Source organism: Macrobrachium rosenbergii, chromosome 4 (genome assembly GCF_040412425.1).
Source record: "Macrobrachium rosenbergii isolate ZJJX-2024 chromosome 4, ASM4041242v1, whole genome shotgun sequence".
NCBI lineage: Eukaryota > Metazoa > Arthropoda > Malacostraca > Decapoda > Palaemonidae > Macrobrachium > Macrobrachium rosenbergii.
Window position 1 is genome coordinate 45,091,967 of NC_089744.1, and position 23,869 is coordinate 45,115,835.

Here is a 23,869-nt window from a genome sequence, read left to right on the forward strand (position 1 = left end):
CTTCTCCACTCCGAAGGTACATTTGTCAAATCTGACGACCAATCCGTTCTCCTGAAGGCGTTTCAGCACAGCCTGGATGTGACCCAAGTGCTCCTCCGGGGACCTGGAGAAAATCAGGATGTTGTCAACGTAGCAGACGCAAAAAAGCTAGGTCCCCCAAGATGCTGTCCATCAGGCGTTGGAATGTGGCCCCGCCGTTCCTGAGGCCGAAGGTGAAGTAGGAGAAGTCATATGTCCTGAATGGCGTGATGATGGCTGTCTTCGGAACGTTGTCAGGATGTGCTGGCACCTGAAAATAGGACATGAGCAAATCCATCTTTGTGAATATCTTGGCCCCATGCAGGGCTCCTGTTAGTCCTGCATGTTTGGCAGGGGATAGTGGTCCGGTGTTGTCACTAGGTTCAGCTGACGACAGTCCCCACAGGGCCTCCTGGAACCGTCTGGTTTCTTCACCATGTGGAGGGGGGATGCCCATGGACTCGATGCCGTTTTGCAGATACCCATCCTTTCCATCACAGCGAATGCTCGTTTAGCATCCTGGAGCTTCTTGGGCGGCAGAACTTGGCATGTGTCAGCAGGCCTGTGGTGGTGATGGATGCTGTGCTTGGCCTGGGTACCTGGCACCTGACACAGTTCTGGCTTAAAGACATCTGGGAATTTGTGTAGGAGGGTGTTGTAATTGTTTCATGAGATGGGGGCATACGGCGGAGAGCTGTCAGGAGTGGCAGGTTCCAGTATCCAGCAGGCGTTTTCAGCCGATGTCTACCAGCAATCTGTGTTGTGCTAGGAAATCGGCGCCTGGTAAGGGAAACTTGACATCCGCAATGACGAAGGGCCATTCATATTTATGGCCCAGGATGGATATTCTGCAGGTCCGAGTTCCATAGCAGCAGATGGGGCTTCCATTTGCGGCCACTAGTGCGGCTGCAGCGTCGGATGTGCAGTCATGGTCCTTCCCCGACACTGGAAATACTGACTACATAGCCCCCGTGTCTATCAGCATCCGTCGTCCTGATATGGCGTCGTGGACAAAGAATTGTACTGGCTGGGATTCTCTAAGGTTTGCGGCCACCGCTATGGGTGGCTGCCTTCCTAGTTTTTTGTGAAAGAACAGGGGGGTTCTGCAATTCTTGGCGTCCTTTACGAACCTCCAGTGGAAGTAACACCAGGCTGGATTTGTCCTCATCTTCTGCTGCTGCGGCAGCGCCTTCTTCCTGCATACCGTGTTCGTGTCCCCCTCTTTGGCTTCTTCTGTTACCAGGCTGCAGGTGTTGCGGTGTGCTTGGAGGCCTTGTGGAGTTTGTGTGCGATACTCACCAATTCGTCCATTGAGAAGCGTCTGCTTCCATGATTTGTGCCCTCACCTTCTGCGGAAGGTGCCACAGGAATATTTTCCACGACAAGCTGATCTCCCTCTTCTGTCCGTCTGAGTCGAAGCCTGGCAGCATTAGGAGGCCTCGTAGTTTGTCCCAGGCATCCCTGGTGATGCGTCCCCCAGGGGCTGGTTCAGCAGGTCAAGGGCGTGTTGGGCTCTCTCTGGGACAGGCATGGAGTATGTGTCAATGAGTTTCTTTCGTAGTCTTCGTACTTTACTTTGCCCAGCTGTGAGTCCAACCATGGGGTGATTCTGTTGAAGACCTCCTCCATCAGTGTTGTCACGGTGATGTCTGCTTTGGTTTCCTCGTCCATGATTTTAGCTACACGGAAATGGACATCTGCCGGCAAGAACCAGGATGCGGTATTTTGCCGCGAGAACAGTGGCAGTTTCATTGCCTGAGTTATTGCTGCCTTCGAAGGCGAGAGGGGGATGCAGAGGATCTGTGTGTCCTTGGAACAACTTTCTACCTCAGTGTCTGACATTTTGACTTACACCAAAACATGAAATAAGCGCCATATTTAGTCCATTAATGGTGTTTGGGGCTAGTCAGAAGTCAAAACTATACACCACGTGGTTCTATTAACCCTTAAACGCCTACTGGACGTATCATACGTTCACTAAAATTGTCTGTTGGGTGCAAGTGGACGTACCTTACGTCGACTACAAAAAATTTCAACCTTTGGTCAACTTTGACTCGACCAAAATGGTCGAAAAACGCAATTGTAAGCTAAAACTCTTACATTCTAGTAATATTCAATCATGTACCTTCATTTTGCAACAAATTGGAAGTCTCTAGCACAATATTTTGATTTATGGTGAATTTTTGAAAAAAAAAAATGTTTTCTTACGCTACTGACTGCAGTAACTCTTACCGAAAAATTTCAGAAATTCTTTCGCCATTTTGTCGTAATTTTTGCACTGTTCTATATTAGCTGTTACATAAAGTTTTATATATGAAAATGTGCGCAACTTCATGTATAATACAACAGAAAATAACTCATGGTTGTAGCTTTTATCAGTTTTGAAATATTTTCATATAAATCACGATAACTGCCAAAATTTCAACCTTCGGTCAACTTTAACTCGACCAAAATGGTAAAAAACGCAATTGTAAGCTAAAACTCTTACATTCTAGTAATATTCAATCATTTACCTTCATTTTGCAACCAATTGGAAGTCTCTAGCACAATATTTCGATTTATGGTGAATTTTTGAAAAAACTTTTTCCTTACGTCCGCACCAGAAATTCTTTAAATCACGTTGTCGTAATGTTTGCACTGTTTTATATTGGTCGTTACATAAAGTTTTATATATGGAAATGTGTGCAATTTCATGTAGAATACAACAGAAAATAACTCATGGTTGTAGCTTCTATCAGTTTTGAAATATTTTCATATAAATCACGATAACTAGAAAAATTTCGACTTTTGGTCAACTTTAACTCGACCGAAATGGTAAAAACTGCAATTATAAGCTAAAACTCTTACATTCTAGTAATATTCAATCATTAGCTTCATTTTTTTCAACAATATTTCGATTTATGGTGAATTTCTGGGAAAAAAAAAAAAAAAAAAACTTTTCTACGCACTCCTTGTAATCGCCGAACATCTCGAAATTTTCGTCATGTTGTCGTAATGTTTGCATCGTTTTACATTAGTCGTTACATAAACTTTTTAAAAAATGTGCATTTTTACAACAGTCCTCATGGTTGTAGCTTTTATCAGTTTTGAAATATTTTCATGCGATAATCAAAATTTTTTGTCAACTTTAATCGACCAAAATATTTTAAAACTCTTACATTCTAGTAATATTCAATCGTTTACCTTCATTTTTGCAATAAATTGGAAGTCTTTAGCACAATATTTCGATTTATGGTGAATTTTTGAAAAAAACCTTTTCCTTTTGTTATGAACATCTCAAAATTCTTTCGTCTCGTTGTCGTAATATCTGCACCGTTTTATATTAGTGTACATAAAGTTTTATATATGAAAATGTGCAAAATTTCAACAATAAAAAAATTAACTCATGGTTTAGCATTTATCAGTTTTGAAATATTTTCATATAAATCACGATAAATAGAAAAAATTCGACTTTTGGTCAACTTTAACTCGACCGAAATGGTTGAAAATACAATTATATACAGTCTTTTTGTTTTAGCTTCTTTTATATAGTTCCAATATTTCGATTTATGGTATTTTTGAAAAATAATTTTTTTTCATTTCTGCATCATTTTGCATTTTCTCTGTGTTGCTTTAATCGTTTTACAATTTGGCAATGACAAAATCAAAATTTAGTGTACAATACAACTAAAAAATTAAAACTTTAAGTTGTGCTTGTGATTTTTTACAAAAAAAGTTTTTTTTTCGCTGTTATATATTCCAATATTTATATATGATAATGATATTTTTTCACTGATGGTTGCATACTAAACTTCAGGCAATGACAAAAAGGAGCCAAAATGAACTCTTAATCTTAAAAACTACGGTGCTGATTTTTTTGAAAAACTTTTTTTTTGTAAATCAGAGGCATAATCGGCGTTTTTGGGTTAATGACTTCTGAATACGGTTGACGTGAACTGTATATGGCAGGGCCAAACCATTCGAGAATGCCAGAATGTACCTGAAGAAGGTACACCGTAATTAGTCCGTTAGTGGTGTGGGTGTTCTCCGAGGAAGGAGCTTTCGGGTCTAGATTTTGTTGCTGTATGGTTCCATTAAAGGCTCTCTGAAGATAAAGCGGCCGTAGTGAGTCCGTTAATGGTGAAGCTAAAACCGCTGTGTTTACCGTCGCTCCTTGGGTCACCAGTTGAGGTCAAAGATAGAACTGGGTATTTATTGATTTATTACCTGGGCATAAGGTATACAGCAGTGTGTGGACGGAAACGTGGTGCCTGACCCCAGGTCTCCGTGACCAGCACGCTGAGTGAGAGCAGTTTGTTTAACAGTCAATCAAATAACCATAACAAGGACATACAGTGATAAAATATATATTGGTGAAAAGGCCAGGAAATTCTACATACAAATATATCCATGAGATTCTTGCTGCTTTGATAGATGCAATACAGGATCGTAATTAATGGGTAAAGAAGACGTCTTTACACTTTCACTAATGGTAAGTTATCATTCTTAAACTACGAATGAGCCTACAGGATAAGATCCTTAACGAAAAATGCCAGGGCATATTTTGAGAGTGGAGGCAAAGGATTCTTAACTGAGCACCAAATGTTGCTTGATGCACCACGAATCTTTACAGTTCTTTGCAAGTAGAATTTTTAAGTGCCCTTACAGGACAAGGGGCCCTTCTTTTTCAGGCCTAAGACATCTACCAGACTTTTGATAGAAAAGGAATGAGGCCATGGATTGGAAGTGGTCTCATTCTTTGCTACAAACCTAAGGGCAAATGAACAAAGAGCATTACCCTGAGAGAAACAGATTCCCTTAGCTAATGTGTGTAGCTCGCTCACACACTTAGCTGTAGCCAATGCTACCAGAAACAGAATCTTCCTTGTTAAATCTCTCATAGAGATTGGACTTAGAGGTTCAAAACGGGGGTCTGACAACCACTTTAAGACCACGTCCAGGTTCCAAGCTACTACTTTCTCTTCCTTACATTTAGTCATATCAAACGACTTAATAAGATCGGACAAATCCTTATTAGAGGAGAGATCCACTCCCTTGTGTCTAAATACAGAGCTCAACATTGTTTGTAGCCCTTAATGGTTGAGGAATATAGTCCCCAGAAGATCTTAAATAAAGCAGGAAATATCCAATTTCCGCTACAGTTGTCTTAGAAGAGAAGATGTTATGCCTTCGGCACCATGAATAGAAGACTGTCCACTTGGCCTGATGTACATTGCTTGAGGACTAGTGTCTGCATCGAGCAATAGTGTCTTCAACAGACCTTGAAAATCCATTCACTCACACAGTTTCTTGACAGTCTGAATGCGGTCAGGGCCAGAGTGGACAGCCCTTGGTGGAACCGTCTGAAATGCAGTTGTTAAAGTAAATTTAGTTTCTGAGGCAACAGTCTCAGAAAGTCTGTCAGAAGCTCCAAGTCCAGGAACCACTCCTGGGCTGGTCAAAATGGTGCTATTACTCATGGTTACATTTCGGTGATTCTGGAAATTGTTGATGACTTCCCTTACCATCTTGAATGAAGGGAGGGCATACAGATCTTTGTCCGACCAGTCCACAAGCTTGCATCTGTCGCCCATGCTTGTGGATCTGGGGCTAGTGAACAATACAGAGGAAAACGAAAGTTCTTCACGGTTGCAAACTGATCCAGAACTAGTTTCCCCAAAGTTTTAGGCACAATCGGCAGCTCAGTTCGTCTGCTAAGACATTTAATTTTCCCTGATTAAACCTGGTTGGGATCTTCTTCTGGTTTCGATCCGCCCATAAGAGAAAAGCTCTTGCTGCCTCGCAGAGGGTAAAAGAGTGTGTCCCCTTGCTTCTTGACATAAGACATTGCCATGGTATTGTCTGAATGGACCGTCACTGTGTTTCTGAACATTTCCAGAGCAAACTCTTGCAATCCCCAGTGAATTGCTTTCAACTCCTTTTCACTGATATGCCATTTGCTCTGTTCTGGAGTCCAAATTCCGTAGACCTCCCTGTCTCCCAGGAGAGCTCCCCAACCTAGCTCTGCAGTGTCTGAATAAAACACTGGTCAGGGCTCAGAGGAAGGAGGGATTTCCACCACAGCAGGTCCCTTTTGATTTCCTGAGTTATAGGGAAAACAAAAGTGTCCGGAAACTTCTTCCTGTTCCAATAAGCTTGTAGATAAAATTGAAAGTTCAAGTGCAGTCTTCCCAGAGAAATGAATTGCTCTATGGAAGAGAGGGCCCACAGAAGGCTCATCCATCTGTTCACAGAGGAAGATAAGGGAGAGGAATTTGTCCACCTTCCTTGTTGGGTGAGTCGATAGAGTTGTGGAATTTATTTCTGGTGATAGAAATTAATTTCTCGCTATAATGTGGTTCAGATTCCACTACAGTATAAGCTGTAGGTCCCACTGCTAAGTAACCAATTGGTTCATAGCCATGTAAAATTAGTCTAATCCTTCGGCCCAGCCCTATGAGAGCTGTTAATCAGCTCAGTGGTCTGGTAAAACTAAGGTATACTTAACTCTGTCCACCTTCTGAAGGCAGGATTCTATCCTTTGGGGGGAGGGAAAAACCCAAAAGTTGGAGAGTTTATCCTCATCCACAAATATGCTATCTCCTGAGAAGGAGTCAGCTGTGACTTCTGAAAATTTATTAAAAGGCCCAACTCCTGGGTTAGAAGAAGGGTCTTTTGCAGGTCCTCCATACACACTTCCTTCGACCGAGAATGAAAGAGCCAATCATCCAGATAGAGTGAAATGTTGACCCCCATCAAATGTAACCATTTTGCTGTGGGAGATAAGACTTGCGTGAAAACCTGGGGAGCTGTGGCTAGGCAGAAGCAAAGGGCTCTGAACTGATACACCCTGTTCTTGAAAAATGAATCTTAAAAACTTCCTTGAGTCCTCATGAACTGGGACATGGAAGTCTGCATACCTCATGTCCACTGAAATCATCCAGTCCCCCTGATGAATGGATTCTACGACGGATTGGCGCGTTTTCATTTTGAATTTGGTTTTCTGGACAAACAAATTCAGGGCTCTTACGTCCAGGACTGGCCTCCAGCCTCCTGAGGCCTTGGAGACTACGAATAACCGATTATAGAACCCCAGAGAGCTGGTATCCTCGACCATTTCAATGGCTTCTTTCTTGAAGAGGGAAGACATTTCTTGGGAGAAGGCGGAAAACTTCTCTGAGCCTACTAAGTAGGCCATCAATGCGACTGACGAGCTGGTCAAAGGTGGCTCCCGTATGAATGGAATAGAGTATCCCTCCCTCAAAACTTCCACAATCCAGATTTCTGCTCCTCTCACCTCCCATCGTTCCCAAAAGAGAAGGAGCCTTGCTCCTACTGCCGTACAGAGGACACAGCGTCTTACTTATGTCAGGGAGTCTTAGTGGAGGACTTCTTGATTGCCTGAGAGGCGAACAAGGTATTTGCACGCGGTCTGGAAAAGCCTCTTTGCCTGCCCCTATCACAAAAGGACTAAGGTATGACAGGGGAAACTGACCTAGAGGAGAATGCCGGAGTTTCTCTAGGGTGCCTTGCAGACTGAGTAAGGAGGTCCTGAGTCAATTTCTTCTGAAGGTCAGAAGAAATCTGAAGAACTATAGCCTGTGGGAACAAGTGTTGCTTATCCAACAGGAATAAAAGAGAGCGGATTTCTGCGAAAGGGTCACTCCTTTAGTGGTATAAGAACACCAAAGCTCCCTTTTCTTCAAAATATTCATAGCAAAAAAGGAAGCCAGCTCCAAAGATCTGTCCCTTATACCCTTGTTGAGACAAGAGATAACACCCATAAATTCTTAGGGCATAGCCCTCCGGGACATGAGGGCAATCCTTGATCTTACAAGCAAGGGCACCCACTGCTCAATCTCAAAAACTAAACACCTCGAAAACCTTAAAACAGTGTTTGACCAAGTGGTCTAGCTCTGATGTCGAGAACAGGATCTTCACAGAATTGAAAGCAGACTCCGGAAAGAGTCTTTATCAAACCTAAGTACCCCTGGAAGGAGGTAAAGACTCCCAGGGATGGGGCCTCTCCAGTTGCGTAAGACATATATCTCCTCTGAGAGAGCCTCAATGGAGGACAACTAAAGGAGGCTCTTCCCTAAGAGCCAGCTCTCTACTTCACGTAAAGCCTTCTTAGCAGAGGAAGACAGAACCATCTTTGGGAGTCTCGAAGAATTAACAGTCTGGTTGTCCTTTAAATATGTAGACGCCGGGAAAGCCAGAGCTGCAGGCGAGAAGAAATCAGGAAATGTTGCTAAAAAAAAACTTAGCAACGAAGCATAAGCAGTTGGAGGATTTACAGGGTCTATTTCTTCTTCCTCCTCTGAAGAAATGGAAGACAACTCCGCAAGAGGTTGAGGTGTCGAAGGGGGTTTCTTGATTAACCCCAAATTTTGTCTAACTGTAGCTGAATGAAGAGAAAGGAAGGGTCTGCTACTGAGGGAGCTTGCTGAACCGAGGCCAGACACTGAGGATGAAGGGGTAGCTGGGCAGCGGCTGGATCCAAAACCCCAATTACAGGAGCAAATGTCAGGAGCTTAGAAGAAGTGACAGGGTGCACTGGTGCCCCAGGAGGCTCTGCAGACATAGGGCACTTTGAAGACAAAACAAGCTCAGGAGCCAACTGGCACTCATGCACATAAAAAAGCTTGGGAGCTGATTGGTGTTCGGAAAGAACCAAATGTTCTAATAAAAGATGTTCCGAAGCCAAAGGGAGCTCTGGCGCCAAAGGTCTCAACGTGGACACTATAGACTTGGGTGCTGAGGGAGCTGGAGCTAACGGGTGCTCAGAAGCATGCGGGAGTCCCAAGTCAATAAATGTAGTGGGAGCTGGAAGCTCAGGTGCTAAAGGTTGCTCAGTCACCTTCTTAATTAAAGGAGAATGCTGTGGCACCACTGATGGGCACTCGGCCACGAACCTAGCTGAAGAAGAGCGCTTGCAGAAGGGACTAGATTTTTTAACTGTTGAAAGCTGTCCTTCTGACTACAGGTGATCCTGGGAGAAACATTCAGGGCTGCCCCAAAAACTGCAAGGCAGCTTCACTAGAGAAGAATCCTTGGGCTTCTTCACACGTACTGCAGGGGAAAGAGACATCAATAACTTTTCTTCATTCTTTTTCTTTTAACGTGCTTTTATTCCCATTTTTGTATGGGGTAAGCACGATGCCTTCTTTTGAAGGACTTTTTGATTTGGCTTTGGGGTAGACCTGTGGTCTCGATTGGCTGCCCTGCCTGACATCGCTTAGACCCCGGTACGTATGTTTCATGTATCAAACCAGACCCAACGCCCTTTCTTCCCAGCAGCGAGAAGTTATTGCGCGGGTATGGCGAGAGTTCGAGACGTGTGAGATGTTTGTTATGTTTTTAGAAGGTGTTGTAGTGGCTTTGTTTTGTGTGTGTATTTAGTCTGTAACATCCATTTGCTTTTTAAGCAAACCTATCCGTTGATTACATATATAATCCCGGGATGTCTACACGGATAGCAAAGTGTCTGCCTCTCTGATCAGCCAGCTTGCGGGATTGAACCCGTGCCACAGACCTCTACGAAGTCCGAAGCTGCTGCTGTAACCGACTGAGCCATCGAGGCTCCAAAGAGACATCAATAACACGTCTCTTTAAAGGACGAGATTCGTCTTTAAAACACCATTGGTGCCTGGGACTTGAATCACTTGAACTAGAAAGACTAGAAGAAAGACGACTAACTTCCATAGAGACACCTTTCCAGTGGCACTCTGTCGTGACCTGGGAAGCGGCAACAGGTCCGACTGAGGGGGCAACTGCCTGTGGGCAGACCTCACTGACCTCCTTTGGGCTACCAGTTTGGCTCCTCCTAGGTTTAGGGGAGTTTGCCAGGGACCTTTGCCTATGAGATTTGGCAGGACAGACAGTCACCTACTCCAATGACACTTCAACACTTTTACACTGCACCTGTCCATAAGGACTTTCACTGATGCCCCCTATCTGTTCCATTGTATTAACTAAACATTCAAATTACTAATTAACTCTCGACTCAAGGCTGGCAATGGTGTTAGGATTGAGAGTAAGGGAGCTAAGGAGAGGAGATGGTGGAACAGACTGAGAACTGGGATTTGGATGAATAAAAGGTACAGAAACATTATCAGTCACAGACTTAGCAGGAACCTGACTAGCTAACGTCTTTTTACTACTGGCTCTAGAAGCCGCTTTCCTCTTTTTGCCTGTCCAGTTTTAACAAATGACTTGCAAGTTTTCCACCTTTTGACATTCCAATGTTCACATTCATTACAAGTCAAGTCGGGCAAACAAATCTGACCTCTACTAGATGCGCAGAGAGTGTGTGGGTCATAACAGGCTTTAGTTATTCTAGCCTTTGCTGCAATACCGAGACCCTTGGGAACTAGAATCGGACATTGCCGACAAGTCTAAAGTCAACAAAGCTTAGAATATCTAAGATCAGAATTATAACAGTCAAAATCGGTAATTAGGTTTAAAAAAGAACCTGACACTGTCTAAATACAGGCAGTCCCCGGTTTACGACGGTTCCGGCTTACGACGTTCCGAGGTTACGACGCTTTTCAAATATATTCATCAGAAATTATTTCCCGGCTTACGACGCATGTTCCGGGGTTACGACGCGTCGTACGGCGATCCGACGGAAGAAATATGGCCCCAAAACGGCAGAATAATCATAATTTGAAGGTTTTTTTGATGTAAAACTCAATAATAATGCAGTTTACATCGTTTTCAATGCACCCAGAGCATTAAAAGTAAGGTTTTCTTATGATTTTTGACGATTTTCGACGATTTTCCGGCTTACGACGATTTTCGGGTTACGACGCGGCGCAAGAACGGAACCCCCGTCGTAAACCGGGGACCGCCTGTATGCCCAAAAGGCTACCATAAAGAGAATACTTCACCAATTGTAGTACTTCAACCAACTGAGAAGCTAAAGAACTCCAAAAATAAGCTGCTGCTAAGAACTGTTGTCCAGCCATCAGCAACATATTGAGCTCTTTTGCTGAACTAGTTCCTCTCTTACCCCGGAAGTGGTCAGGGTTAGTCGCCTAACCAAAACAAAAGTAGCGCTACCGTGAATTTCAAAAATTCTAGCTGCCGGTTAATAGAAACTATAGCTATGTAATTACTTGGTAAGTTACTTATATGAAAACTTCATGTTCTTTGACAAAGACCTTCTTTGTTTTCTTAAACCACACACACACACACACACACACACACACACAAAAAAAAAAAAAAAAAAAAAAAAAAGGAGGTTAACTTCGCCTCTTCCAAGCTTAATCTTCTTAAATAAATTTTAATTGTCCTAACAGGTCAGAGAAGTATTTCCTCTTCCTTCCCAACCAAAGAGGTTAAATTTTAAGTTCTTACAGTTCTTGGAAAAACTTAAGCCTTAACATCATTCTCAGCTCTATGCAAAAAAACGAAATCGCATTCCCTTCACAACAGCTTTATAGGAGAGTGCTTGCAATAAACTTACTCTTTTAACTGCCCAAGTACTAACAACAAGTTTTTCACAGAAAATACTACAATGGAACTGATTCCAGAGGATCAAAAGGCTCTGCAGGTTAATTTTAGAACTGCACCTAAATTCCAGAGAGAGGTTGATACCGAATTCTAGGACGTCAATCTCAACTTCTCTACACCTTAATGTGCTGACCATTAGCCAGATCCAACTGCACATGATGCAATGCTACAGAAAGCATAGAATTATGACGTCAAAAGTAGACAGCAAAAAACCCTTTATGGTATCTAAGCGGAGAAACTGATGTCTACAGGGGTATGGGTGCTTAAAATTCTAGAATGGCACCAAGAGCAATGCACAAATTGCTGCTTCTGAAGGACAGAATCCAAAGTATCTTTGAAAACCCTCTTATTGGGAGGAGCTGGTTGAGCATCTCCAGGCTGTCAAGGGTAGGATGCAGGAGCTAGTGGAACTGCATGGCATTTGGTAGTTTGAGTCTATTTACCTCAACAGAAGAATACGAGACAGATCTACTGAGAGAACTAACAAGTCCGAAAATAATCCCCTCTGAATGAGCAATTCTTGTACTCAAAATTTTTTCACTATTTTCCTTAAGTGTAGATAAAGGGGGAAGGCAAATGTGTCTGAAATGGGCCCAAACCTGAAGAAATTCATCCACTGCTTAAGCCTGAGGGCTCTGCAGGGAAAAAGAATAGGCTGGTTATTCCCATTCATCCACGTGCTATGAAGTGACTGTTGGACTCATGGATGCAATGACCACTCTATAGTCAGAACTTGTAATTCCTGAATCCTCTATCACCAAAAAATATTTTCCTTCCATGGAATGAACTAGAGAACCAATACTATGTTGTTAATTTTCACCCAAAGAAGCAGTCTTTCCAGTATAGATTAGTTTCTAACCAGGTGTCTGCAGTGCAGAAACTTCTATATAACCAAGAGTTCAAGCTATTAGGGATAAACCTACCAGGTATCTTCAACAGTCTTTCCACCACCCTAACATCCTTGTAAGGTTTGCTGGGTGAAGTGTTGACCATTCTATGATGTATTGTAAGTCAGTGTCACAACACTTGTCATAAATCTTCATTTTATGTTACTAGACAGAGGGAAAACCAACAAAACCTAACTGTAGGTTTTGGAATAAATTTGTTTCCTTGTAGTTTTGGTACCCCTCCTACAGAACCTAGCAATAAAGATGGTCCTGGATTTACTTAAAAATTTAATGAACATTTGTTGTAAGTTGCAATCTGTTATGCCAAGACCACACTGTAATTGTGTGCCTGATTATTCTGAAAAATCCTCTATTGAGGCTATGTTTCCTAACAAAGAAAGCCATTATCATAAAGGAAGCTTCTGTAAGGACTAAAATTCTTTGCAAAGAAGCAAGAGCCTATTAATTTGTCTTCTGACAGAAAAGCCTGCAAATTGCGCGAGTGTACTCTCATCCCCCGGTAAAGAATGCACTGAAGAGGATTTAGGGAAGTTTACTGATAATCATAATGCATACAAACTGAGCCAGACTAAGCAACAGATCCTTGGCCTTTGTAATACTGTCAACAGAGTAGGCCAACCTGAACCAGTCGACTTAGTAAAACAGAATTCTTACCCCTAATTGATGACACCATCCCCCCCTGGGCAACAAATTTCTTGTGAATACTTGAGGCACACGAGCAGAAACAAAGTGTCTTGAACAGGAATACCTTCCCTGAAAATACACATTGAAGAAACTTGCACGACTGAAGATCTGTTTTCTATGAGGAAGATGCACCCTGAATGTCCACCAAATCATCCAATTGTTCTTTTAGAAAGTCATTAAAACAGTGCTGGAATAAATCATGAAGAATGAGGGCGGATGCATAAAGTTGTTCATCAGCAATACATTCAACACTGGATGCCAGTCTCCAGTTGCTTATGGCACTAGGGAAAAGTCAGAGGTAAAATCCTGGCGAATTACTGACACATGTTCCATTAAATTCCTCTCTAATTAAATCCTCCTACTGAAGAATCAGATACTTCTGCTGGAGATGATACAAAGGAAGGAATATAGATGTCAGTGAATGGGAAACCCAAAAGGAATCCTTCAGCAACTCCACCACCTAAGGTTCTGTTTTTAAGTCTCTCCAAACATGCCAGAAGGCCTGCAATCGGCCCCCTACCAGAACCTGAGGGCTGAATGGGTCCCTGAAAGGTATAAATGACCTGTGAGAAAGAGTAATGACTTTGTACCAATATATCCTCCTTTAGCCCCTTAAGCAGTCAGGCTTAGAAGGTGACCCAAAGGAGAAACCAAAACTGCTGCCATCTGTGCAGAAGAAAACCTGGACAACAGATAGGAGCATAACTCACTTCTTCAAAACCGAGTTAATACTATGGCGTGCCTGTTCAAAATGTACCCATGAAACTCCAGTGTAAAGTGAGTTTAATGCTAAGTTCTGTGAATCAATCACATATGCATACATAACATGTTTTGTACTAAATTTTCTACTCTCATTTATCAAGTATTATGCATATGTTTTCCTTTTATTTAAATATAAACAGTTTTTACAAAAATAGATTACCTCATCCAGGTCAAGCTGCAGCTGAACAAACTTCTCCTTTGTTTCACTTGTTAGTGTATTTGCCAAATTAAGTTTGCAAGTTAAATCAGTAATTTCCTTTTTAAATTCTTCTACGGCTTTTGTAAGAAGATTGCATTCATTCAGTTTGGCTTCCAGGTTACGTTCAAGATCACATATCTTATTCTGCAAACTCCCTATTGCCTCATTAGCTGAAAAATGATAAAAACCACATTCAATCATCTGATCTTCATATAATAGGCAAGATCACATATCTTATTTAAATATATTCTGAAAAATGGACATTCAAAACTATTAAACATTACATTCTTTAAATATAAGTAAACAATACATCAACCACAAACAACTGGGTCATAGTGAGCCCAATGCAGAACTTTGGATATGTCCATCCATGCTCTAACACCAACTAATGAGATGTCACTCAAAGTTGGGGATATGGCCAGTGAATATCCTTACTGTGACCATATAAATTTTAAGAGTAGTTGATGACCTCATGAATTTAGTTGCTACCAGCTGTAATTCATACAAAATTTAGTTTCTTTGAAAGTAAAATTATTTACAAGAATGAATGAGAATTATGAATTTGAGAGTTAGGAAAAGATACTTTGTGGACCAAGAGTGTGTCAATGTTACATGAAATGTCATCTTTGGCTTTAAATTGTTAAATTTTCATGAGACAATAAGTAACTGTTTGAAATGCCCTGTATAAATTTTAAGCAAAATACTACAAATTGAGGTTAACATTATCAGGTGTCAGTTGTCACTGCACAGTTCTGCAAAATAATGTAAGTGATTTCTTAATCAAATATGAGTCATGAAAATATGCTTAATAATGGGACATCTACACAGCAATTAAAAGTCACAATAAGTGATTGGCTAAAGTCTAACTACCATCAACATGATGGAAAAGACTTTTTGGCTCTGAGGGTTACTTACATGACCACAATTTTCCTAATGCTACAAAAAAAAAAAAAAAAAAAAAAAAAAAAAAAGAGAGAGAGGGTAGTTTTTCTGACCGAGCGTAACTGATCAAGGGAAGCATAAAAATATAGATTAACAAATTATAGGATGAGAAAAATGGCCAAGAAGTGGGGAGTGGCTGATGCTTACAGATGATTAGAACTGATTACAGGTACGAAGTAACATGAAAGTGAAGTGAAAAAATTTTTAGATGGCAAGGTGTAAAGATAAGGAAATACAGAAACTACGCAAGCACAACAAAGTATATTAACCCTTAAACACCTAATGGACATACCATACGTCGACGAAAATTGTCTGTTGGATGTCAAGTGGACGTACCATACGTCGACTAAAAATGCTTTTTTTTAAATATTCGCGGAAAAATAATTATAGGCATAGTTTGTGGAAGGTTTCAAATCACGTGCCTTGAGGGATGCTGGGAGTTCACGGATCAAGCTGTTGTTTTGTTTATAATCGTCACCCAGACGCGCATATGCGAATTCCCTCCTTCTCGTACCAGACAGCATCAGCGTTGGACCATGCGAGAGCGATTTTTTGACGCATCTGTGTTTTGCAGAACTTTGGCGAGTGTTTGCGTATTTGTGCTGCAACAGGACGTTTGTAGAGATGTCTCAAAGCCGTCAGGACCGTGAAAGGCGCATACTGCCTGTCGGTAGTGAGCGTGTGAGACGAGTTTTAGACTGGGATGCTGGAGAAGGACCCAGCTTCTCAGCGCCGTGTTGTTCGCCCACGTGTGACCGAAGGGGACCAAGGACCACATCCCGTGCCTTTTACGACCACTAGGAAGCATCGGGGTGTCCTGAGGGGCATCCGTAAATTTTTGCAAAAAACTTTTTCCTTTGCTGAAAATCCTGGCATTTCTTGAGTCACCTTGTCATAATTTTTTCACCGTTTTATATTATTCGTTACATAAAGTGTTATACATCAAAATGTGCGCAATTTCATGTAGAATACAACAAAATATAAATCATTCTTTTAGCTTTTAACAGTTTTGAAATATTTTCATTTAAATCATGATAACTGACAAAATTTTAACATTCGGTCAATTTTGACTCGACCGAAATGCTCGAAAAACGCAATCGTAAGCCAAAATTCTTACATTCTAGTAACAATCAATCATTTACCTTTATTCTGCAACAAACAGAAAGTCTCAGCACAATATTTCTATTTATGGTGAATTTTTGAAAAAACTTTTCCTTCGCTAAAAAATCCTAGCATTTCTTGAGTCACAAATTGTTTCGCCATTTTATATTATTCGTTACATAAAGTGTTATACATCAAAATTCTGTAGAATACAACAGAAAATAAATCATGCTTTTAGCTTTTACCATTTTTTAAATATTTTCATATAAATAACATTGAAAAATCGTAACTTTTGTTGCTCGAAAAAACGCAATAAGCCAAAATTCTTACATTCTAGTAACAATCAATCCTTTACCTTCATTTTTCAGCACAATATTTCGATTTATGGTGAATTTTGAAAAAACTTTTCCTTACCACGCGAACTCCACTAAAATTCCTAGCATTTCTTGAGTCACCTTGTCATAATTTTTTCGCCGTTTTATATTATTCGTTACATAAAGTGTTATACATCAAAATGTGTGCAAGTTCATGTAGAATACAACAAAAAATAAATCATGCTTTTAGCTTTTACCATTTTTGAAATATTTTCATATAAATAACGATAAATAGAAAAAAATCAACCTTTGGTCAATTTTAACTCGATCGAAATGGTAAAAAAATGCAATTGCAAGCTAAAAAACTTACAGTCTAGTAATATTCAATCAATTTCCTTCATTTTGAAACAATTGGAAAGTCTCTAGCACAATATTTCGATTTATGGTGAATTTTTTTAAAAAACTTTTTTTTACGTCTGCGCGTTATGCATTCATGCATCATTTTGTGATAATATTTCTCTGTGTTGCTTTAATCGTTTTACAATCTGTTATATACCAAAATCATCTCAATTTAGTGTACAATACAACTAAAAAAATTAACTCATTAGCTTTAACCGTTTTACTTACAGCACGATTTGTATACAATTATATACAAGTTTTTTTTGTTCGCTGTCATATATTCCAATATTTTTATATGATAATGATATTTTTTTCATTTCTGATGGTTGCATACTAAACTTCAGGCAATGAGAAAAAAAGGAGCCAAAAATGAACTCTTAATCTTAAAAACTAAGCGTGCTGTGATTTTTTGAAAAAAACCTTTTTTCCGCTTCGGCGCTAGCTCCCGAACGCCGCCGGCATACGGGAGACGTTTTTGTAAATAGGGCTTCGGCGTTTAAGGGTTAATAAGGATAGTGAATGACAAGAAAGGGTTGATAAATAATGAAGGCAAGATGAAAGATGTTACAAAATAGGTTAAGCATGGAAGGCAGGTTAAGTATATAACAAAAAATTACTTCAAAAAGGACAATATTATTTTTGGAAGTCTACACTGGAATATTACATGGGGACTATTGAGCCTGCTTTCCTTTAAGAAGTGAAATGTGGATGCTGAATGCATATGAAAGAAAAGGAACAAACTGTCAAAATGAATATGCATTGGACCAGAGAGCACAATGAACTGCAAGGGTGATAAAGCTGAGCACATATAGTCCGACCTCTTAAATCTGGCACTCCCTGTAAAGGCAACTCCCATAATCTGGGACTTTTTGAATCAACCACCATTAGTTCTTGAGCGGCTACAAGGGTGGTGCCACATGTCCTTTCAGTTTTTGGATTTCAAAACTGAAGTTTACTCCGTAAACAAACAAGCACATTTTTTTCCAACAAAAACATTCTGTTAAAGTCAGAAACATACACCATGCAAAAGAACTGTAATTTGCACATAACTCAGGTATCATACAATTAAAATTTCATCCAAAAACATGATTTCATCATATACATCGATTTTACACTAGGCTAGGCTTTCTATGCTTGTCTCAGTTTTGGTAGACAACACTGATAATGCATATTATATTTGAGTTAGCTTTTAACTAAGAAATAGGTCTAAAAGCAAAAGTTCATTAGGTTAAAGGTGAATCTTCATTCAGAATTCATTACTAATCTTTATAATTAATAACCATTTGCTACTACGTGCAAGACACTGGCATGAACAACAGCAAGTACTGTACAGTACTGCCATCAACAATCGAATCGAGAAACACACTTTGCCATTGTCAGTTATCGTAACTATACACATTTTTTAAGGGATGCCTATAGTTGGTGACTTGTTAAAATTTTGCTAATTTTCAAAGGTGACTTCCATAAATAATAAAATAAATCTTTAACCATCCTTCACGCAATGGAGAGATCAGTGTTATGAGTATTTACTAAATATACAGTTGTAGCTGTGGCTGAAGAAACAAATAATGTGCTGGCCACAAAACATTTGGAAGAGGCAAAGCAACATCTGATACTAGCGAAATCACACTTTACTTCTTTTAATTTACTGTGTTTATAAAGTTTGTTGAATTTTTGAACCCGGCTTTGATAATTTACGAAAAATTGATCTCCGAAATGCATTTAATTTAGCAATTAACCCTTAAACGCCGACTGGACGTATTGTAAGTCGACTAAAATTGTCTGTCGGGTGACGAGTGGACGTACCGTACGTCAACTACAAAAAATTTCAACCTTCGGTCAACTTTGACTCGACCGAAATAGTCGAAAAATGCAATTGTAAGCTAAAACTCTTACATTCTAGTAATATTCAATCATTTACCTTCATTTTGCAACAAACAAGAAGTCTCTAGCACAATATTTCGATTTATGATGAATTTTTGAAAAAAACTTTTTCCTTATGTCCACGCTAACTCTGCTGAAAATCTTGTAAGAGCCTGACGCCGTCTCTTCCAAACACGTGCGTGTTCGTCATCCATCGGAGTGGACAAGACAACAAGAGTGTCTCGTTTTCTTTCTCTAAGGGAATGCAATTTCAACCATACAATATTTCCGTCTGTTTCTCCCTAACAATTGTTGTCTTGTTGTATGTACAATCACCACTACTTGCATTGTCATGCAAGCATTCTAATCATGTACTCATAAAGTTCCAACGAATCTTCTGTATCAAACTGTGTGTATGTTTCTGTTTGTGAAAACACCAAACGTCTCGCCACTCCGATGTATGGCGAACAAACGAACACATACGTGTTTGGAAGAGACGGCGTCAGGCTCCTACAATCTCAGAAATTCTTTAGTCAATTTGTCGTAATTTTTGCACAGTTTTATATTAGCCGTTACATAAATTTTATACATGAAAATGTGTGCAATTTCATGTAGAATACAACAAAAAATAACTCATGGTTGTAGCATTTATCAGTTTTGAAATATTTTCATATAAATCACGATAAGTGACAAAATTTCAACCTTCAGTCAACTTTGACTCGACCGAAATGGTCATAAAATGCAATTGTAAGCTAAAACTCTTACTTTCTAGTAATATTCTATCATTTACCTTCATTTTGCAGCAAATGAGAAGTCTCTAGCACAATATTTCAATTTATGGTGAATTTTTGAAAAAACTTTTTTTTACGTCTGAGCGTTACGAATTCATGCATCATTTTGTGATAATATTTTCTCTGTGTTGCTTTGCTCATTTTACAATTTGTTACATACCAAAATCATTGCAATTTAGTGCAGAATACAACAAAAAAAAAAATAGCTCATTAGCTTTAACCGTTTTGCTCACAGCGTGATTTTTATACAATTATATATGAAATTTTTTTTCGCGCTGTCATATATTCCCATATTTATATATGATAATATTTTTTTTTCATTTCTGATGGTTGCATACTAAACTTCAGGCAATGAGAAAAAAAGGAACCAAAAATTAACTCTTAATCTTAAAAACTAAGCGTGCTGTGATTTTTTGAAAAAACTTTCTTTCCGCTTCGGCACTAACTCCCAAACCCCGCCGGCATACGGCAGACACTTTTGTAAATAGAGGCTCGACGTTTAAGGGTTAATACTGATACGACAATATTTATGAAATATTTTTAAATCTCGCACAAGCGCAGGCAGCAGCGTACAGGCAGCAAGAGACCAAATTACAATAGACCAGCTTCTTTTTCCTCCAACTCTTTATCCCATCTTCTTGTTAGAAAAGCAAAAGAGAATGATAAAAGTATTGTTAGTAACATTATACTCTTGCATAAATCCATACAGCCATAAACAACCGACCGAGAAACTGTTATTTTGTTTATCACAGAATCAGATAACAACAGCACTTTTGCTTGTATTTCAACCATCGTAGGGTAATACACAATTACTGTAGATTATAGTACAAATGACGTTAATTAGAATAGACCGACATACTTTTACATTATATTCTTATTCGGTATGGATAAAAAATCAGCAAGGAAATATACTGCTAAATTTAAGCTGCAAGTTGTGGCTGAAGAAGAGAAAACAATGTTCAAGCTGCTAATGACTATAAATTATCGTGCATCGGCAACATGGATGAAACTCGACCGGAATTAAAATTGGAGAGAAAGTATTTTAATCAAAACTACTGGGCATGAAACAACACATTACTGCTATTTTTCCGCCAACATACAATAAATACGTAAAGCTTGTATTATGATGACATCAAGTGAAAATAGCAAACAGAATCTTGATTTTTTTACACAAAACAGACGCCACCAAACAGCCATCATCTATTAACAAAACAAATAGCTCAATTAATTTCACGAGACATATTTAAGTTATATTTCGACTTAAAAAAACTTCGTACAGTATAATGAAAAATAACTTTGCCCTGTATAAATAAATAATCAAGAGATTCATTTACGCTAACCATAAGTAAGAAAAGCGCTCTGAACTGAGTTAAATGCGGAGAAATAAACACTGCGTAAACATTTCCAAACCAAAACAATGATCGCTATGATCGCAATTTATAATACAAAAGTAATATAAAAATATATACAATATTATTGGATACAGTGAATTAAAGCATAACATTTTAAAAGATCCATGGAAAAAATGCATATTCGTTATCCTGATTTTTTATAATATGATATGTGAATACAGAGTACAGTGTAATGTAGGCTATGCTACCGTATATGCCTACGATATACCATAGTTTAGGCTAAGCTAATTCTTGTTTGTTATTCAATTTCTCTTTGTATTGAATTATCACAAGTTACTGCATGAACCTCCAGAATTAGCTGATATTAATAATCACTATACCTTGTATGCGTAGAGTATACTTTATAGTGTAGGCTACGCTACCATTTATGTACACATGGTACCAAATACCCTGGGCTAGGCTATATTCGAGATACGGTTTGCTATTCATTACCTTTTTTTCCAACAAACGATTTTTTTTTTGGAACCTAACCCCATCTTAAGTAGGATATTACCTGTACAGGTAGTGCTCGAGTTACGATATTTCGACTTATGATAATTCGCTCTTACGATGGGGTTAGCAATTAATATCGATACGACAATATTTTGAAAATAAGTATTTTTAAATTTCGCGGGTGACTGGCGCAGGCAACAACGTACAACCAGGCAGCGTATGGTGTGCGATACGTTGGGCGAGAGGCTGGAATAGGTACATTAATTCAATGAGTCGACCTTGCTTGCTCGTTGTGCGGAAGTTAAAATAGGCCAGTGTTCGTTTGCGATTTTTGTGCTTTTGTGAATACACCAAACTCTAAAACTCAAATTTATATCACTATGTCTGCCAAACACCCAAGTGTGTCTCATGCTGGTAGTGCGAAAAAGAAGAGGCAGTCTATCACTCTGGAGCAAAAAATGAAAATTATCAACCAGCGTGCCGCTGGAAAGCCAGTCATGGTAATCGCACGTGACGAGCATCTATCTCAGTCGACGGTATCCACCATCCTTAAAGACAAGAAACGGATAATGAACGCTATAAGGGATCTGCTTCAGTTCATTCGACACTTATATCAAAGAAGAGGATAGGACCTTTGGAAGAAATGGAGCAGTTACTGGTCACGTGGATGGAGGACCAGATACAGAAGCATATGCCAATCAGTCTCTTAACCATCCAAACAAAGGCTCGCATGCTTTTCGATGAACTGAAGAAAAATTATGATGATAACCACAACAAAAGTTTTGTAGCAAGTGCTGGATGGTTTCATCGCTTCAAGAACCGTCATAATTTTCATAGTGTGAAAATTAGCGGTGAAGCAGCAAGCGCTGACATGAAGGAGCTGCTAAATTCAAGGATATTCTGCAAAAGATCGTCATTGATGAAGGGTACTTGCCGGAGCAGATCTTTAATGTCGACGAAACAGGACTGTATTGGAAGCGTATGCCTCAACGGTCCTACATCCATAAAGAAGCAACAATGATGCCTGGGTTTAAGGCATACAAAGATCGACTGACTCTTCTGCTTGGGGGAAATGTGGCTGGGTATAAACTTAAGCCACTCATGATTTATCACTCTGAAAATCTAAGGGCATTAAAGAGAATCGACAAGCATATGCTTCCTGTGCATTACCGTCATAATAAAAAAGCATGGATGACTGCAATGCTGTTCGAAGACTGGTTTGTGCGGTGCTTTATTCCAGAAGTGAAAGATTATTGTAGGGAAAACAAAATCCCCTTCAAAATTCTGCTGATTCTAGACAATGCTCCCGGCCACCCTCAGAACATCGGAGATATTAATGAGAACGTAAAAGTTGTGTTTCTGCCACCAAACACAACTTCTCTCATACAACCCATGGATCAGGGCGCTGTCACTACGTTCAAGGCCTATTATCTTCGGAACACGTTTGCTCAGGCTGTTCAGGCTACAGATAATGAGGAGAAAGATCTCAGGACTTTCTGGAAGGAATTCAATGTTCTAAACTCCATTATGAACATTGGAAAGGCTTGGAAGGAGGTAAAGAAAGAATGTATGAATGGGGTTTGGAAAAATCTGCTACAAGTGTATGTGAACTCATTCAAAGGTTTCAATAAAGATAAAGAAGTTGTGAAATTAATAAAAGATTGTGACACTTGGGAGAAGTTTAGATTTAGAAATTGATGAAGAAGACATCCAAGATCTTTTAGATGTGCAAGATGTAGAGCTTACGGCAGAAGATTTAATTGCGCTTGCAGAAGAGAGAAAAAGAGCAGACGAGGAAGAAGAAATTGAAGAAGAGCCAGAGCGAAAGTTTACGACAAAAGCACTAGCAGAGGTTTTTGCCTCATTTGAACATGGACTGAAACTTTTGAGTGAAATGGATGGGAACATGGAACGGTTTGCTAAAGTTAAAAGAGCACATCAAGACGCTGTTGCATGTTACCAAGTCATTTATGAAGAACGAAAAAAACGCACTATGCAACCGACAATGGAACACTTCTTTAAGAGAACAACTCCAGTGGCATCGCCTTCTGCCTCCCCTACCCCACCCGCACCCCTACCCCGACATTTGAGCCTCGATCCCCTTCATCTCTTAATTTTGAAACACCTGAACTAACAGAAGAAGAAATACTATCTGAAGAGGAGCGAGTTGATGATCCTGAAGCTTTATCATCCTCCTCCTCTTCCGATTTTTAGTTATCCGTAGCCATGAACAGCCTGACACCGTTCACGTGAATTACGTGTGCCGACGACGGACCAAATCTTGGTGAGTACCCCTTTCAGTACAGTCTGATTCTTTTTCTTGTTATTCAATTTCTTTTTATACTGAATTATCATAAATCAATCTGCAGAATTAGCTGGTATTAATAATTACCACTCTACCATATATGTATAGAATATACCGTAGGCTAGCTACTGTTTACGTATACGATTACCATACTGTACGCTATCCTAACTCTGGTTAGTTTTATTCAATTTCCCTTTATACTGAATTATCATAAGTCAATCTGCATTGAACCTGCAGAATTAG

The 23,869-nt window shown here is 39.6% G+C and overlaps 1 protein-coding gene across 1 annotated transcript in view; it reads right to left on the minus strand.

Moving 5' to 3' along the window:
- LOC136833711 (synaptonemal complex protein 1-like) overlaps positions 1-23,869 on the minus strand; it is a 378,221-nt gene that overhangs the window by 284,603 nt on the left and 69,749 nt on the right. Inside the window, exon 6 of the mRNA XM_067095919.1 lies at positions 14,029-14,237. Coding sequence (XP_066952020.1) covers positions 14,029-14,237 — 209 coding nt within the window. The remainder of the gene's footprint in view (positions 1-14,028; positions 14,238-23,869) is intronic.